At 34.6% G+C, this 18,412-nt stretch overlaps 1 protein-coding gene across 1 annotated transcript in view; it reads right to left on the reverse strand.

Annotated features, from left to right (window-relative positions):
- Positions 1-12,593, reverse strand: part of SIM1 (SIM bHLH transcription factor 1) — an 87,283-nt gene extending 74,690 nt beyond the window's left edge. Inside the window, exons 1-2 of the mRNA XM_075864205.1 lie at positions 12,429-12,593; positions 10,476-10,988 (exon numbers count right to left, since the gene is read on the reverse strand). Of these exons, the coding sequence (XP_075720320.1) occupies positions 10,476-10,650 (175 nt within the window). The 5' untranslated portion in view covers positions 10,651-10,988; positions 12,429-12,593. The remainder of the gene's footprint in view (positions 1-10,475; positions 10,989-12,428) is intronic.
- Between the last annotated feature and the right edge of the window lie 5,819 nt (positions 12,594-18,412).

Genomic DNA, 18,412 nt, shown 5'->3' on the forward strand with positions numbered 1-18,412 from the left:
GCAAAGGCTGAAATCCGCAGTGAAATTCCGCTTCTTCTCCGCAACAGTCAGTGCATGCTGCTGAGGGAAAATTACATATTATCATAACTGCTTGGTCACCCTTTTTTAGACAAGAAATGAGACATAGTTGTTTGTATTTGATGGAAAAATTATGTAATATGTTAAGATCATAGCAGGGGAAGTAAACCCCAAAGGGCATGGATGTGAAAATATAGCCCTAAAATGATACACCTGATTCACGTAGTGTGAATACATGTTAAATATAGCTTTGCTACATAATTTGGGGGAAGGAGATATAAGACTGGGTTTAAACTCGCATTTCTCTTTATCTTTTTGCAAGAAATTTTGATGCAACCTTTGATGAATCTCATTCATTTCTATGGGATGAAAATAAGCATCATTGCATCATTATAGTCAGTATCCATTATATTTTTCATAGGAACAAAAAAATGCTGCATGTTTAGTCTTCAAGTCCAACAAATATGACTGAATCCTATATAATGATCTTATGCTTAAGTTTCCAGCTAGTATGGACCCAACCTTGTTCTGGAGGGCAGCAGCCTTTCAGGCAGCAGAAAGCAGGGCCTGTGAAACTTGTTTTTCAGCTGCTATGTAACAAAAATGCTCTGTACAAGCAGCAATGTGGCACGTCGGCTGTTTTGTTCTATTTTATTCATTTGTAATAATAGAAGTGAGTAGAATAGATGTAGTGAAAACATGACTGTGTGTGCATTGATATATTGGAAAAGGAAATCAGCCCCAAACCTCTTATAAAGATCTTGCAAGATGCATACAGCAATATACAATCCACGTAGGGTCAATTTGCTAAAGGAGCTATTTTAGTTAAAACTAGAGGTTTTTAAAGGAGGGTATTTATTTGGCTATTCCCATTTATTTCTAATTTGAGCACCAATGGAGACCGATGTGAGTGATGACAAACTCTGTTTAGCACTGTGGAATATGTTGACACTATATAAATGAAAAAATTAAATACATTTCTATTTCCTTTTTGACCTACTTTTCAACAATGTGTGTCAGGATCCCAAAGGCCATACTGAATTTAGCCCAATGCAAAAATTGTATCAGTTCAGTAAAAACAAATGGGGATCAATCATGTCGGAAGGAAACTGCAGTACACTGACTTACAGTTTCTGGTCCAAACGCAGAAGAAAGCTGCTAAAATGGAGCAGAGAGCGCTTAGCATTAACAATATTATGTGCCAAGTGTATGCAGGGGGCGGGCAGAGCAGGAAGTCTGTTCAGTACCGCTTCAGCCAATAGCTGTAGAGCACTAGGTGATGTCAGAGAAGGGGGCGTTGTTTTGGTAACTTCTGCTGTACAGACCAGTAACATGCAGCCATTTTGTTAATTCCTGTGATGATAAGGACCTGTAGTGTAAAGAGATCCTTGGAAAGTTGCATTTGTAGGACCAGAGTGAACATATAATGGGCCGTGGTATGTTACGTGACCCTAATTAGCTGTATTTGACTAATTATGAAAATATGTCATCTTTTTATTTCTATAATTGTGTGATGAGAATATACAGCATATACTGCTCGGCATGTTTACTCAATCTTCAATCAATCTGTAGTGTCTAGATACATGATGCTTCTCAACACTACATGTGTATATCTATGTGTTGTAAAACATTGGTTTAATTGTTTAAAATAAAACTTTTGAAGAAAATGTACTGGTTACTGTTAAAATGACCATGAAATGTTGAGTAATTTTCCAAGTACAATAACATTTCTTCAATACAACACTTGGTCTGGAAATCTGGTTTATTTATTTTTAAACAAATTTAGCCTCATTCAGGATTAGCAGGAAATTATTCAGGGGGTTAATAGCGTCTCTCCCTGGCTTCCTGGACAGATCTATGTTATCTCTCAGGACTCCTGATGGCATGCACTTCCAATAGTTTGGCATGGACCATAATTACCAAATATGTGCATATTATTTTAAGGTGACATTTAATACATTTTTTTAAACAAAAAAAAAGGTTATTGTAATTTTTGCCGTTTTTCTACCATTATTTTTCTGTACATTTTAATTTTTCACAGCAATGTACTGGCATATATCTTTATATAACATCTTTATATAATATACATAGGCAAACGTAAGGGCATATCTAAAGTAAATGCTAGCAGGCTCTATCACTTTGAGGTATATTCACAGGACCCAACTCCCTGTCTACATAGGGAATTCTTGGTGATGATGTCACTGGGTTCCGCTTGGGGTAAACTGATGCCAGAGCTGACCCCATGCTTTCCTATAGGAAAAGTTCTGGCATCAGTTACATCCCTTTTAATGCAGGATCAGGCTAAAAAAAACTGGCCAGACGCAACTGATATATGTGAACCCAGACTTACAAGCCATGCATGTGTGTCCATCACATAACCAGGACAGATTTTAGTAATCTGGAAGTAAACAATAAAAGGTTCTGATTCAATGACTACATATTGAGTTGTTGAAAACTAGTATCAAAACTAGGTTAAAAAAAAAATAAGTAGTAATCTGATTGGTTACAATGAACAACACTGACACTTTTTGATACAGTAGTTTTTATGCATAATGCCCACTGTCTCTCCTATAGAGGCAGCACATTTCTCTGCAGAGCCTCTTAGGGAAGCATAACCAATAGGTGCTGAAACACTGGCAAGAAGTCCTGTCTCTGGTTCAGCAATTACATTATGCAGCATTTCTATTATTTTGTATTTTGGTTATCTATAAAAGGCATACTATAAGGTTGGATTCACATATATCAGTTGTGCTCGGCCAGTTGTTTCATGACAAAGCTGTGCAGTATTTGCACTTGCTAAACATGGTTAGATATAAAACCACTGCATGCAACAGTTTTCTGTCCTGCACAGCTAGAAGTTCAGCATCACAACTGATGGCACTGGACACAAAACTGTTCCCAATACCTACCTGTGTTTTTGTACTATGCTGGAGGCAATCGTGACAGGAGGGCCTGACAGAATGAACTGGGTTATCCAACTAAGCAGAATGTAAAGGAAACAATGAAAAAAACATCTTCCAAACTGGGAAAGGTGTTCTGATTCCTAGGTATAGGGTAACTTCAATCTAGTAAGATAAATACCCATATGTGTAGCATCACAGAGCTGACATGTAGCTGCGTAACTAGGGTTTATCGGAAAGGGAAACTTGTTCTCATTGTACTGTTGCTTTTTTTTTTTTTTTTATCTATCTGTAAACCTACTACAATGATAATCAACATAGATAGGTTACCTAAGTAAGATCTAGACCTTGTCAGTGGTTACATAATATGGCTACAATATTTTCTTGTTATACATTCTGCTATGAGACAGAATACTTCAATAATAAATGGATTGGTTACATCTAGAAAAACAAACAGCTATTGAGTGTGGTTTAGAGTGAACCTGAGTATTTTCAGGATGAGTAAAGTAATATTACATATTTAAGAGTTGATTTTTATTTTATTTTAATAGTGTTGAAGCTCGTAGTAATTTTGCTTCCAGGTGGAAAACTCGGCAGCTCTGTATTTTCAGCGACTTTAGGTTTAATGGTTTACACAGTTTAAGGAATATTTATGACCTTTATCTCCCTTACAAGTAAATAGAGAGACACCAGGACGAATTCCTTGATAATATTCAGAAATAAATGTTATTTGCAAAACGCATGGTCGACAATACGCGAGTTGCGAGGATTTGCGGCACTTCGGGGCAACAATCTGAAGGAGTAAAATCATTGTTACAATGTAGAGAACAAGTCGGTGTTGTTTGAGCAGTTGGTCAGCTCCAAGTAGTCACTTGTTCAAAGCAAACCAGCTAAACCAAGGGGAGGTGCCACATACACACTGGCTGCGCGGTTTATACACAACCCGACCTAACAATAGCAATCTGTAATAAATGATACATAGTATTATTGATACAGAAGAGGCTGAACACCGGCGGCTACAGTTGCGAACACAGGAGCTCCAGATTCCTTGTGATCTGTCTGTGCTCTCCAAGGTCTAAAGTAATAAGTCCGGTGCCCTCCTGGACACACATTGTGGAGACGACCATTTAGAAATACAGATAGATACACATTATACAGAAGTAACGTCCACACAAGCAATTATACTTCAACTAGCGAAATTGACCAAGTGCTATGCCTAAAAGCAATTAATTATTATTATAATTGTTGTTATTATTATTATTATTATTATTGTTATTATTATTATTATTATTATTATTATTATATTAACATTATTCTTGTAGTTGTTGTTGTTGTTATTATACTAATAATAATAATTGTAGATCATATGTTATTGTGCTCGTTTAGATTTTAATTCCAATACACAAATCCCGAAAAACCAGAATAAACAGAAGATGAAGCAGTATTTTTTTTAAAAAAAAACTCCTAGGGTGATACATATATACAGAATATATCTTTCGTGGACACTAGATAAATGTGGGTACCAACTCTATACCTGATGATTATACATAGTACAGCAACCGCAGATAAAGTCACATATTAAAACCAGTGCAAGTGTAAGCAGATATCGTTGTGATGAGCTAAAGAAAACGATAGTTTCTGACAAATATCTTCCTTTTGTACAGTAACAATAATGATGATGATAAAAATAAAATAATAATAATAATAATAATAAAAGTAGTAGTATTATTATTAATAATAATAATAATAATAATAATAATAACAGTGGCGATGTCTACAATAATAATAATAATAATAATAATAATAATAATAACAATAATAACAACAACGGCGAAGTCTACAATAAAAATAATAATAATAATAATAATAATAATAATAATAATAATAATAATAATAATAATGTTAACAGCGTATATTTTAGCGTTTCAAGACAGCTATTCCCTTCATCCCTTGACAGATTTTATTTATTAGGATGAACATGATATAATTTAATAAATATAATTCACGTTAAAGGAATCCTCCACAAGATTGAGAGATTTGTTAATCTTCTTTAATATCTATTCTAACATAAACAAATCATAATCATTTTTGATAACACAAAGCTGTCCTGCGCCCACACCGCAGATAGGTATACAGGGAGAATTCACTATTGTGCTCATATAGTGCCCTATAGAACATAAAATTACTGGCCCATATCACATCATCTGGTTATTATACAAGTCACCAGGTTGGACTCAAAGGCATTGAGTTACATCACAAGAATATCATTTCCATGAAGACGTTTCCCCACAATCACATTTTCAGGTAGTCGCTCGGGAGTGTCGGATTTAATTTGGAGGTCTGTCCTCCTCCCAGATCTCTCATATATTCACCGACAATGAGTTTCTGTGTTTCATTTTGTTGCATGTGTCTCCTTTTTATACTTATGTTTTTCACCTATTTAAATTAGTGGGAGATTGTTTAACATATTTCCCTTTAATCCTGTGTACGCAGACTTTGTGTAATTAAATTCTGTATAGCGAATGTACTGTAAATATTACAACCGTTTCCATTTAATGTCAACTAAATAACCCCACCTGACCGTGTGTATGTGTGATAGAGTAAAATATATATAGAGAGAGAGAAAGGGAGAGGGAGAGAGAGAGAGAGAGAGAGAGAGAGAGAGGGAGGGAGAGAGAGAGAGAGGGGAGAGAGAGAGAGAGAGAGAGAGAGAGAGAGAGAGAGAGAGAGAGAGAGAGAGAGAATGAATAGATAGATAGATAGATAGATAGATAGATAGATAGATAGATAGATAGATAGATAGATAGATAGATAGATAGATAGATAGATAGATAGATAGATAGATAGATAGATAGATAGATGTCCAAAAGTAGGCAGCACTTCAAGTCTAAGTGAAAAAAATATTGCTTTTAATAGCCCTCGTGCAACGAAAAAGGCTCCCTATGTAGAGCCGAAAAGTTGTACGAGGGCTATTAAAAGCAATACTTTTTGACTTGGAGTGCTGCCTACTTTTGGACATATATTGGATGATTTGGAATCTTGATCGGGTTCCTAAGGCGCTCACCCATCCATATTCTAAGCTGGTGCTGCTGGACGGTGGACTAGATAGATAGATTAGATAGATAGATAGATAGATAGATAGATAGATAGATAGATAGATAGATAGATAGATAGATAGATAGATAGATAGATAGATAGATAGATAGATAGATAACACGTGTCATTATTATAATCTCTGGTTCAGACAGTAGAGAAACAAACCTGAGGTAGTGATATTGAATGCATGGTATCACATTATATGGCAGCTCCTAATGGAACACAAGCTGGATGTGTTCCGTGTGTCCTTACATATAGACGCACGTTTGTCTAACAACCGCTGTGTATACACTGTCATTAGTTGTGACGTTACTCAACCTTTCTGTAGTGCGTTCATATTATTATCAGTTTATGATCTACTATTACAATGTCTTCTCCATGTATGTGTATCCAGTCACCTGCAATGTCCCCAGATATCCCAGCATTATACTCTGTCTGATTCTGTAACCGTCGTCCCTACCAACATTGATTTCACATGCAGGGTATATGTTGGGAGGCGGCATAAATCCACTTTACATGTTCTATAGTGTAAATATACATATATCAGAGCTGCTGCTGTCTGCACATAAATCTCAGCGTCTAACTGTTCTAATAGAAGTTGAGTCCTGTATACGCCTACATTAAAAAAAAAGTAGGGATTAGCGAAAGTGGCAAGTATAAAGGCCTGTAGATGAGAAAAACTTGTGCTGGAGGAATAAACATTGTAACCCGACACTCACCCCCTCCTCACCTCTCCTGGCAAACAATAGTGCGCAGGGCACCACGTGTAACGCTCCATATACTACAGCTACACTCACAATGGAGTTCCCCTTTCATTTAGTTGTAGTGTCCCTGTAGTCTGTTGTCTGCTCTGACCTCAGAGTTGCCGATCTATTAGTAGTACTATTATTACTGCAGTAGTACCATTATTAGTAGTGCTTTTATTACTATTAAGAATTGTGATTTTTAGCACTATTATTACTACGCAGTAGTGCTTTTATTAGCACTATTATTACTATTAGTATAAGTACTTTTGTTAGTAGTGCTATTATTACTATTAGTAGTAGTGCTTTTATTATCACTATTATTACTATTAGTAGTAGTGATTTTATTAGTAGTGCTATTATTACTGTTAAAAGTAGTGCTTTTATTAGCACTGTTATTACTATTAGCAGTAGTGCTTTTATTAGTGCTATCATTACTATTATTAGTAGTGATTTTATTAGCACTATTATTACTATAAGCAGTAGTGCTTTTGTTAGTGCTATCATTACTATTATTAGTAGTGATTTTATTAGCACTATTATTACTATTAGCAGTAGTGCTTTTATTAGTGCTATCATTACTATTATTAGTAGTGATTTTATTAGCACTATTATTACTATTAGCAGTAGTGCTTTTGTTAGTGCTATCATTACTATTATTAGTAGTGCTTTTATTAGCACTATTATTACTATTAGTAGTAGTGATTTTATTAGTAGTGCTATTATTACTGTTAAAAGTAGTGCTTTTATTAGCATTGTTATTACTATTAGCAGTAGTGCTTTTATTAGTGCTATCATTACTATTATTAGTAGTGATTTTATTAGCACTATTATTACTATTAGCAGTAGTGCTTTTATTAGTGTTATCATTACTATTATTAGTAGTGCTTTTATTAGCACTATTATTACTATAAGCAGTAGTGCTTTTGTTAGTGCTATCATTACTATGATTAGTAGTGATTTTATTAGCACTATTATTACTATTAGCAGTAGTGTTTTTATTAGTGCTATCATTACTATTATTAGTAGTGCTTTTATTAGCACTATTATTACTATAAGCAGTAGTGTTTTTGTTAGTGCTATCATTACTATTATTAGTAGTGATTTTATTAACGCTATTATTACTATTAGCAGTAGTGCTTTTATTAGTGCTATCATTACTATTATTAGTAGTGCTTTTATTAGCACTATTATTACTATTAGCAATAGTGTTTTTATTAGCACTATTATGGCTATTAGTGGTAGTGTTTTTATTAGTGCCAGTATTACCATTCATTAGTGGTAGTGTTTTTATTAGTGCTGGTATTACCATTAGTGGTAGTGCTTTTATTAGTAGTGCTATCATTACTATTAGTAGTAGGCGCTTTAATTAGTGCTAGTATTCCTATTAGTAATAGTGGTTTTTATTAGCACTCTCATTACTAATAGTAGTAGTGTTTTTATTAGTGCTATCATTACTATTAGTGGTAGTGCTTTTATTTGCGCTAATATTACTATTAGTAGTAGTGTTTTTATTAGTGCTAGTATTACTATTATTAGTAGTGTCCTTTTATTACTATTAGTTGTAGTGTTATACTTTAAATATAGTGTTATTATTAGAACTATAGAACTATTATTATAAGTAGTGCTGTTGTTATTATAAGTACTATTGTCACTAGTAGAAGCAGAGCAGCCATCCATAAGGTGAGCAGCAATTCCCCTCTGGTTTTAAATAAATATATGTATATATATATATTACTACAGAGAACACAGCAGCACTCAATCCCAATTCAGGAAAAACTTATGCATGTGAACAGGTGCCAGCAAGTAGTCCAGATCCAAGGACTATGTCAATATTCCAAAGAAGTAAATCTTGCTGCACTCCAATTGAGTAGATGAAAAGGGGTGTTTACTCATGCCAACATACAAAAGGTGCAACGTTTCAGTCCAACATTAGGACCTTTTTCAAGCGCGCGCGCGTGTGTGTGTGTGTGTGTGTGTGTGTGTGTGTGTGTGTGTATATATATACACATATACATACACACACACACACACACACACACACACACACACACAGGGTTTTACCAGTTCTAGATTAGTGTATTATTTAGAATTGTGTTTTGTATTGGTTACAATAGATACATACTTTCCGTCTATGTGTGAGTGAATACAATTTATGATGTCTGGGCTTCATTCTGACAACTTTCAGCTTTAGATTTTGGCATCCTGGAGGTTGGTTACTCTATTTGAACAGTTTTAGGCGAGTATTTGTCCAGTGCTAGTTCTTGTTCTTGACTATACAATGATCAGGACTCCGGACAATAACCTGTGAATTCCTCTCAGAGGTAGAGCCGTGGGGTTGAGGATGGTAATTGGGGGCCGTGGCATGCATGGTACATGCATTAGCATAGTGAGTGGAGGGCTCTGTTGCTCTGTGCCAGGCTGTGTAGCCCCTGGAGGATGGCTGCATTATTCTCTGGGCACCCAGGGACAAGGAGCCGCTATTCTTTCACGCACCGCCCTGCACGCTGCACCATATGCTTCCTCTGATCACACAGGCAGCTACATAGGCGGCAATAATTGGGCAGATCTGCTGAAAATCACGCAGAAAAGAAGCCCACTGAGACCGGCAGAGCTGACAAATCATCGCTAATGGGAACATCCACTGAGGACTGTAGCAGAGCTCCATCTAATATCAGCTGTGGACTGACAGCATCCAGTGCAAACCACAAAGTCTATACTATCAATGCTAATGACCTACATCCCACATCATCATGACTATTATAATATTATTTATGTCTGCCTATTAAAATCACTTACATACACATCTGTCTATCTATCTAGCTTAAATTTAAAATATATGTGTATAATTTACTATCATTATTGATCTAAACACAAAGAAATAAAATGTTAAATAATTCATATATATGTGAACTATCTAACTATTATATGTCTAATGTACAACATATATATTTATTTATCAATCAATCCTAAAATAATAATAACACAAATATATATATATATATATATATATATATATATATATATATATATATATATATATAGTTATATGTACCTAATGCATACAGTACATAATTTATATTATGTTACATAATAAGATATTAGAAAGAGAGAGAGATGACATAATTCTATTTTTCTTCAGGTAAATATCTAATCTTTCTTTTTTCTTTCGCTCTCTCTAACACACATATATATATGTATATATATATATATATATATATATATATATATATATATATATATATATATATATAATGGATAGATAGATAGATAGATAGATAGATAGATAGATAGATAGATAGATAGATAGATAGATAGATAGATAGATAGATAGATAGATCAAATTACTTTCTTTATCTGGGAGATAATTGTCTTCTTTTTGGCAGCAGTTGACGATTATATCAATTATAATACAGAGCTATATTAACGTTAAAATAATAATAATAATAATGATACATATAAGTGGTCTATTAGTTAGCAGAATGTACTGGTGTATATATGAGGATAAGATGAGTGGTATTGGGTTGTATGCTGGAGGGAAGGACAGAGGGTGATGTTTATGTTAGCAGAGTAAAGTGTTGGGGGGCTGTGGACATAGAAATTAGGGGCACAATCCCCGCAGCCTGACAGGCAGACACTAGAATTACATAACAGAAGAGCTAAGCAGTGTCAGGGGGTAAACACGAGCTCATGATAACGGTGAGTGACCGGCACGTACCTTCAGGGAAGACCACTCTCATCTTCAGATAACTGGTGGTCAGCCGGATTATGGACGCCTTGTCCAGCTGGGAGGTGATGGCAGAGGGCAGGGGTAGTAGTTTGGCCAGTTCATAGAACTCGCTGTTCTCCTTCTCCCGTCTAGTCCGGGCAGCGTTCTTGGACTTCTCTTTCATGGCGGTCTCCTACTAACCCTATGTTGTTACTATTATTACTACAGATACAACTCCACAGAACCATCAATGAGAGCGGCCCATACAAACACTTCCTGCTCTCCGGGTCACGGGCATGTGGAACACTCACTGATATATCTAATGCTGACAGAGGAGATGACAGATTATAGAGCACACATATCCACTGAGACGGCAAATCCTGCACGAGACGCGTTCTCGGGGACTTCAGCCGTGCGGTAAATTCTTGTGTCCAGCGCAGCAACTCGTGTCATTCCAGGACAGATGCAGGGTCGCCCCAGAGTCACATCAGGAGGCCTCACAAGTCACCATACACTGCGACCCTGTGTACAGAGCACATATCAATGTCAGATGATACCACAGATCCATGCGATTACTAATCGGACCCCACCAAACGAGCTATTATTTATCTATTTATTTCATTATGTGTTTATCTATCTACCTTATCCATCTATCTATCTATCTATTATTTATCTATATTTTCTATTATCTAACTATCTTATCTATCTATCTATCTATCTATCTATATTTTCTATTATCTAACTATCTTATCTATCTATCTATCTATCTATCTATCTATCTATCTATCTATCTATCTATCTATCTATCTATCTATCTATCTATCTATCTATCTATATCTCAATCTGTCATTTATCTATCTAACTGATCTATCATCTATCTATACATTATCTATCTAATATTTATCTATCTATTATTGATGTAATAATTGCTTACATCTATCTATCTATCTTTTTAGTATATATCTACTTATCTACCTACCTATATCTAAATATTTATCTATTTAATATATATTTATTTATCCATCTTTTATTATATCTACTTATTATTCTACCTACACATATCTATATATTTATCTATTTAACATCTATCTATTTATCTGTATTATTGATACATAAATATCGATGTACATATACACATATAATATAATGCACATTACTCTCATAAGCAAATTTTAATTAACTATCATATATATATTTTAACGATAAAAAAACGATGAAGTCTATGTAGAATGTGTTTAAAATATATTTCCGTCTATCCAAATAAATAAATAGACAGACAAACAATACATATATGAGATAGATAGATAGATAGATAGATAGATAGATAGATAGATAGATAGATAGATAGATAGATAGATAGATAGATAGATAGATAGATAGATAGATAATGGGATAGATAGATAGATAGATAGATAGATAGATAGATAGATAGATAGATAGATAGATAGATAGATAGATAGATAGATAGATATGAGATAGATAGATAGATAGATAGATAGATAGATAGATAGATAGATAGATAGATAGATAGATAGATAGATAGATAGATAGATAGATAGATAGATAGATGATAGATAGATAGATAGGATTTGGTTTTATTTGACCTATTGAAAGATTTGTTTGCGATAGTTAATTTTATCATAGAGCAAGCTGACATCCAAAGAGTGTACTATTATTATTATTATTATTATTATTATTATTATTCATATCATGGTGCAGAGCTGACAGTGTCCCCCCTACACACATAAATATACATCCTGTAGTAGTTATATGGTTTACATTATAATGCTATTGAGTGAACTGACGCAGTGTCTAAGAACAAGTGATCTAGCAGTAAAGTTGGGTAGCCAGTCCCTATACAGACAGTAGACGACCTGTAGTTTGGGGTGTATAGGCTGTATGACAGGTAAACACAGTTACATACCCCTTCCCCCACCCTCACCCGGCAGACAGGGCACTCACTTGCTGCTTTGTGTCCTGTGGAGAGCAGGTCCCGTGCAGGCGGTTGTGCTGATTACAGGGCGGATAATTGGGAGCTCAGGAAGCCCATTAACTTGTTCCCGTCTCAGCACTGTACTTAGTACAACTTCATCCCCGGTGCCGCTCCGTGTATCCTCCCTCACTGCCACTCACAGAGCCCTGCTGCAGCTCATTGGACGGCAGACTCTGTTAGAGGTGAGCTCATTGGCTGTTGGCGATTGTGACGTCGGCAGAGCGGCACACTCTGAGGGGTCCTGGCCTGTGAACCCGGGAACTGTCCTTGTGGTGAATTTGTCCGGACGCCTGTAGCGTACGGGCACTGCGGACAGGAAGGTGACGGTGGCAGCGCTGTGGGCGAACCACGTGAATAAACTTTACCGGGACTGATAAATGAGCTTCGTTCGGGACCCCAGATACATGACGGTCGTGTAAAGTCTATCACCTCACATTTGTCATGTTTCCACAGTGCAAGGGCTTCTCCTAATTACCTTAGTAATACATATCTTCATTGTCCCACACAGCATCTCTCCACACAACCCGAGTGCCCAGTGTATGGTAGTGGCGGTCAGTTACTACACACTCTTCTACTATGGCCTAGATAGATAGATAGATAGATAGATAGATAGATAGATAGATAGATAGATAGATAGATAGATAGATAGATAGATAGATAGATAGATAGATAGATAGATAGATAGATAGATAGATAGATAGATTAGATAGAATTATCATAAAAAAATGTAGATAGATAGATAATAAATAAATTATAGATAAATTATATATAGAATGTAGATAAAAAAGAATGCAGATAGATATGGGATAGATAGATAGATAGATAGATAGATAGATAGATAGATAGATAGATAGATAGATAGATAGATAGATAGATAGATAGATAGATATGAGATAGATAGATAGATAGATAGATAGATAGATAGATAGATAGATAGATAGATAGATAGATAGATAGATAGATATGAGATAGATAGATAGATAGATAGATAGATAGATAGATAGATAGATAGATAGATAGATAGATAGATAGATAGATAGATAGATAGATAGATATGAGATAGATAGATAGATAGATAGATAGATAGATAGATAGATAGATAGATAGATAGATAGATAGATAGATAGATAGATAGATAGATAGAGCGCTAAACAGAGAAAATACTGATGATAAATTAAAGAAAGTAAATAGTAAAAGAAGACTCCGAATAGACAGGGGAGATGATAATGTCGGGATATGATATAAGTGTCTTATGAGCGATGAATGATGTTAGAAGCAGGTGAGAAGCTGCGCCCGGTGTCAGCCTGCTGTATGTGTGTAGTGGTAATCGTGGGAATGTCGCACAGGTGATAGCTCCACTGGTAGGTCACTCACCACGCAGGAGAGCGGAGCCGGCTAGGGATGTGCTATCTGGACGGAGATGGTGGAAGATGTCGGTCTATTCTAATGTCATTCTCCAGCACTCGGGACATAGCGGATCAGAGTCCGGTAGCGCCAGCCTATAGTAACGCGCTGCTCGTGTCTTGTTTCACATATACAAGTGAGTATAATTGGATCTAATTGGATGATGAGTGACAACAAACATCCGGGGCGCAATATTCCGCGCATTAAATACTCTAATCACATTGTTAGCAAATAGTAATTAGTGGCCACGTGATTTCCACCCCTAATTTCCGCTGCATCGTCTCCATGAACCTGCTCACATCTACCTGCCTGATACTTATCCATGGGAGGAGAATAATATAAGAGGAGGCCAATGTGTTGGGGGAGGGGGTTACTGTCAGCGACATGGCGCATTACTCGTCAATATAAGCCATTACTCGGACAATCGCTCCATCCAAGCCGCACAACGCATTTATCATAGGCTTTAACTATTTCCTGACATCAAGTGTAATGGGCAAAGGTCACAGGGCAATACTACACTACAATGTTAGAACAGTACAGAATTACAACAGCACTTAAAATAGTGGAATATTACAATACTATCAGTGAAGAACTGAAAAAGTACAATTCTACAGTGAATCTATACAAAATACAGAAGCATGAGACTACACATTACAACATGAAATTACAACATAGTTGTACAATATTATTGCACTAAAGTACAGTGCAGAATTGCAGTAGTAATAGTACAATATTACAGTGATACAAATCACATACTTATATTAAAATAAAACATATTACAAAACTACAACTCAGTACAATATTACAGTAATAGTCACAACTATATTACAGTACCGCACATTACAATAGCATAGCAAAGTAAATTATTACAGTATATTGTCACAGTATACCATTATGAGAAAACTAGATCACACTGCAGAGTTACAGTAGTAATAGTACAGTATTACAGCAATACACTATTACAAAACGAAATGGCAAGAAAGCACATCAGTACCATATTGCAAGACTATATTACAATAGTTTTACAGTAGTGAAGTATAACAGTAAATTGTTGCACTGCATTAGTACACATTTTCAGGATCTTATTACAGCACACGGATAGCAGGGTCACATAATAGCACCACAACACAGTCAATTATTAAACATTAGTACAATTTTACAATGGTTTACTAACAGAATAACTTTATTACAGTATACGGGTACAATTGTACAGTATATTGTAGGACATTGCCACAATGTATTATTACAATTAATTGTTAATGTACATTATAATAGTGGTACAATGTTATATAATGTTACAGTGATACAATCTTACAATATGTTACGATACATATTACAGTATATTATTACAGTTGTACAATCTCACGAAATGTGATATACCGTGATCCAATCATAGTAAGTACAATACCTTGCTACAGTACAACAATCTGACAGTATGTGACAGTATATTCTACAGGTAAAAGATTAGAAAATTACAGTACATTGTCATACAGCTACAATGTTACATTATGTTACAGTGATACAATCTTACAATATGTTACGATACATATTACAGTATATTATTACAGTTGTACAATCTCACGAAATGTGATATACCGTGATCCAATCATAGTAAGTACAATACCTTGCTACAGTACAACAATCTGACAGTATGTGACAGTATATTCTACAGGTAAAAGATTAGAACATTACAGTACATTGTCATACAGCTACAATGTTACATTATGTTACAGTGATATAATCTTACAATATGTTACAATACATATTACAGTATATTATTACAGTAGTACAATCTCACGAAATGTGATATACAGTGATCCAATCATAGTACAATACCTTGCTACAGTACAACAATCTGACTGTATGTCACAGTACATTCTACAGGTAAAAGATTAGAAAATATATTACAGTACATTATCATACAGCTACAATGTTACAGTAATGTTATAGAACATTGATATTATACATTGCGCAGTACAGTAGTAGTAAATTGATAATGTACAAATACAATTTCACAATATGTGTAGTGCTATATTGTTGCTATCGCACGTTATAGTGGTACAGACAATACATTACACAGGTACAAATATACAACAGCCCATTGTTAAGAGTACAGTTCGGTACAATATCACAATATTTTTACAACTGTAGTACAATTTAATTATAGTATATTGCTACAGTAAATTATTACAATACTACACTCTTATGTTACATTACCTTTCTAACGTACTTTATTATAGTTCTATATCATTACAGTGATACAGTCACACAGTACAGTTTATTATTACAATGTTACATCCCTACAGTACCTTGCAGCATGTTAACTACAGATACGATGCTACACAAGTACAGTTTTACAGTTGTACATTATTACAGTAATACAATCCGACAATATTTTACGGGACATGTGTCTAGTAAATTGCCACATAGGTATAATCTTGCAGTACCTTACACTACCTTGTAACAGCACGTGAATAAAACACTCACTTTTTCTAAGTACATTACAATAGATTGTAACAGTGGTACCATCTCACAGGACGTCGCGGTGCATAGCTAGTACAGTACTAAATCTTAGTATAGTATCTAAGTATCTAACGTTTTAGAGCTAATAAAAAATATAAATAAGTAAAAGACAGAAAATACAATGTAACAGTTCTATACACATTAGCTACGATTCCTCTGTGAAATATTCTACCTCTATTATGATTAATTGTATGGCTTTGCGTGTGTGTGTGTGTATATATATATATATATATATATATATATATATATATATATATATATATATATTGACACATTATACTGGTTCACTATTGTTTGATAGCATAAAATATTTGTATAGCACTTTTGGATGTCTTGGGAGGTGTGTGTGTGTGTGTGTGTGTGTGTGTGTGTGTGTGTGTGTGTGTGTGTGTGTGTGTGTGTGTGTGTGTGTGATAAACATATATTAGTACACCAATCACAGACATTTGATACTGCTCTTGATACCTAGGAGTAGATGTATTTAGGAATGCTCTCCTTTGTGATAAATTAGGATCTTGCTGCTGCTTATGTACATCATTGGAAATATCAATCATTTGTCACAATGATAGCCTATTAATAATGCACATGAATGACATGTGGAGGGTTGAGTGCTAGTAAATTTGTAATTGTTCATGATGGCTGATGACGTTTTCGTTAATGTGGGCCGACAAGAAGTGCAGTAGTACAGGTTCTTACATTGAGGAACATATAGGCGTTATATACACACTATGCACACACTATATATCACCGATATCGCAAGAACAGGGCAGCATTAGAGCAAATATACGTGGGCTGGCAGGATTAATTGAATAAACGGCGGGAGGCTGTTCACCTGCAAATGTAAATGAGCATAATTAGTGTGCGAGGCTCCTGTGCACGGAGCAGACGAGTTACTGTAACCTTTAGTGAAAGAGTAGTCATCATTGACAATTAGTAGCTGCGTAATGACAATCTCTACAGAGTGGAGTCTTCCAGCTGTTCTCTTCACTTCCAGCAACTAGAATGCGGATAGAAAACCAGATCACTATCTATCTATCTATCTATCTATCTATCTATCTATCTATCTATCTATCTATCTCTCTATCTATCTATCTATCTATCTATCTATCTATCTATCTATCTATCTATCTATCTATCTATCTATCTATCTATCTATCTATCTATCTATCTATCTCATAATATATCTATCTATCTATCTATCTATCTATCATCTATCTATCTATCTATCTATCTATCTATCTATCTATCTATCTATCTATCTATCTATCTATCTATCTATCTATCTATCTATCTATCTATCTATCTATCATCTATCTATCTCATAATCTATCTATCAATCTATCTCATAATCTATCTATCTATCTCATAATCTATCTCATAATCCATCTATCTATCTATCTATCTATCTATCTATCTATCTATCTATCTATCTATCTATCTATCTATCTATCTATCTATCTATCTATCTCATAATCTATCTATCTATCTATCTATCTATCTATCTATCTATCTATCTATCTATCTATCTATCTATCTATCTATCTATCTATCTATCTATCTATCTATCTATCTATCTATCTATCTATCTCATAATCTAATCTATCTATCTATCATCTATCTATCTATCTATCTATCTATCTATCTATCTATCTATCTATCTATCTATCTATCTATCTATCTATCTATCTATCTATCTATCTATCTATCTATCTATCTATCAATCTATCTCATAATCTATCTATCTCATAATCTATCTCATAATCTATCATCTATCTATCTATCTATCTATCTATCTATCTATCTATCTATCTATCTATCTATCTATCTATCTATCTATCTATCTATCTATCTATCTATCTCATAATCTATCTATCTATCTATCTATCTATCTATCTATCTATCTATCTATCTATCTATCTATCTATCTATCTATCTATCTATCTATCTATCTATCTATCTCATAATCTATCTATCTATCTATCTATCTATCTATCTATCTATCTATCTATCTATCTATCTATCTATC

The sequence above is a fragment of the Rhinoderma darwinii genome, chromosome 4 (genome assembly GCF_050947455.1).
Source record: "Rhinoderma darwinii isolate aRhiDar2 chromosome 4, aRhiDar2.hap1, whole genome shotgun sequence".
Lineage (NCBI taxonomy): Eukaryota > Metazoa > Chordata > Amphibia > Anura > Rhinodermatidae > Rhinoderma > Rhinoderma darwinii.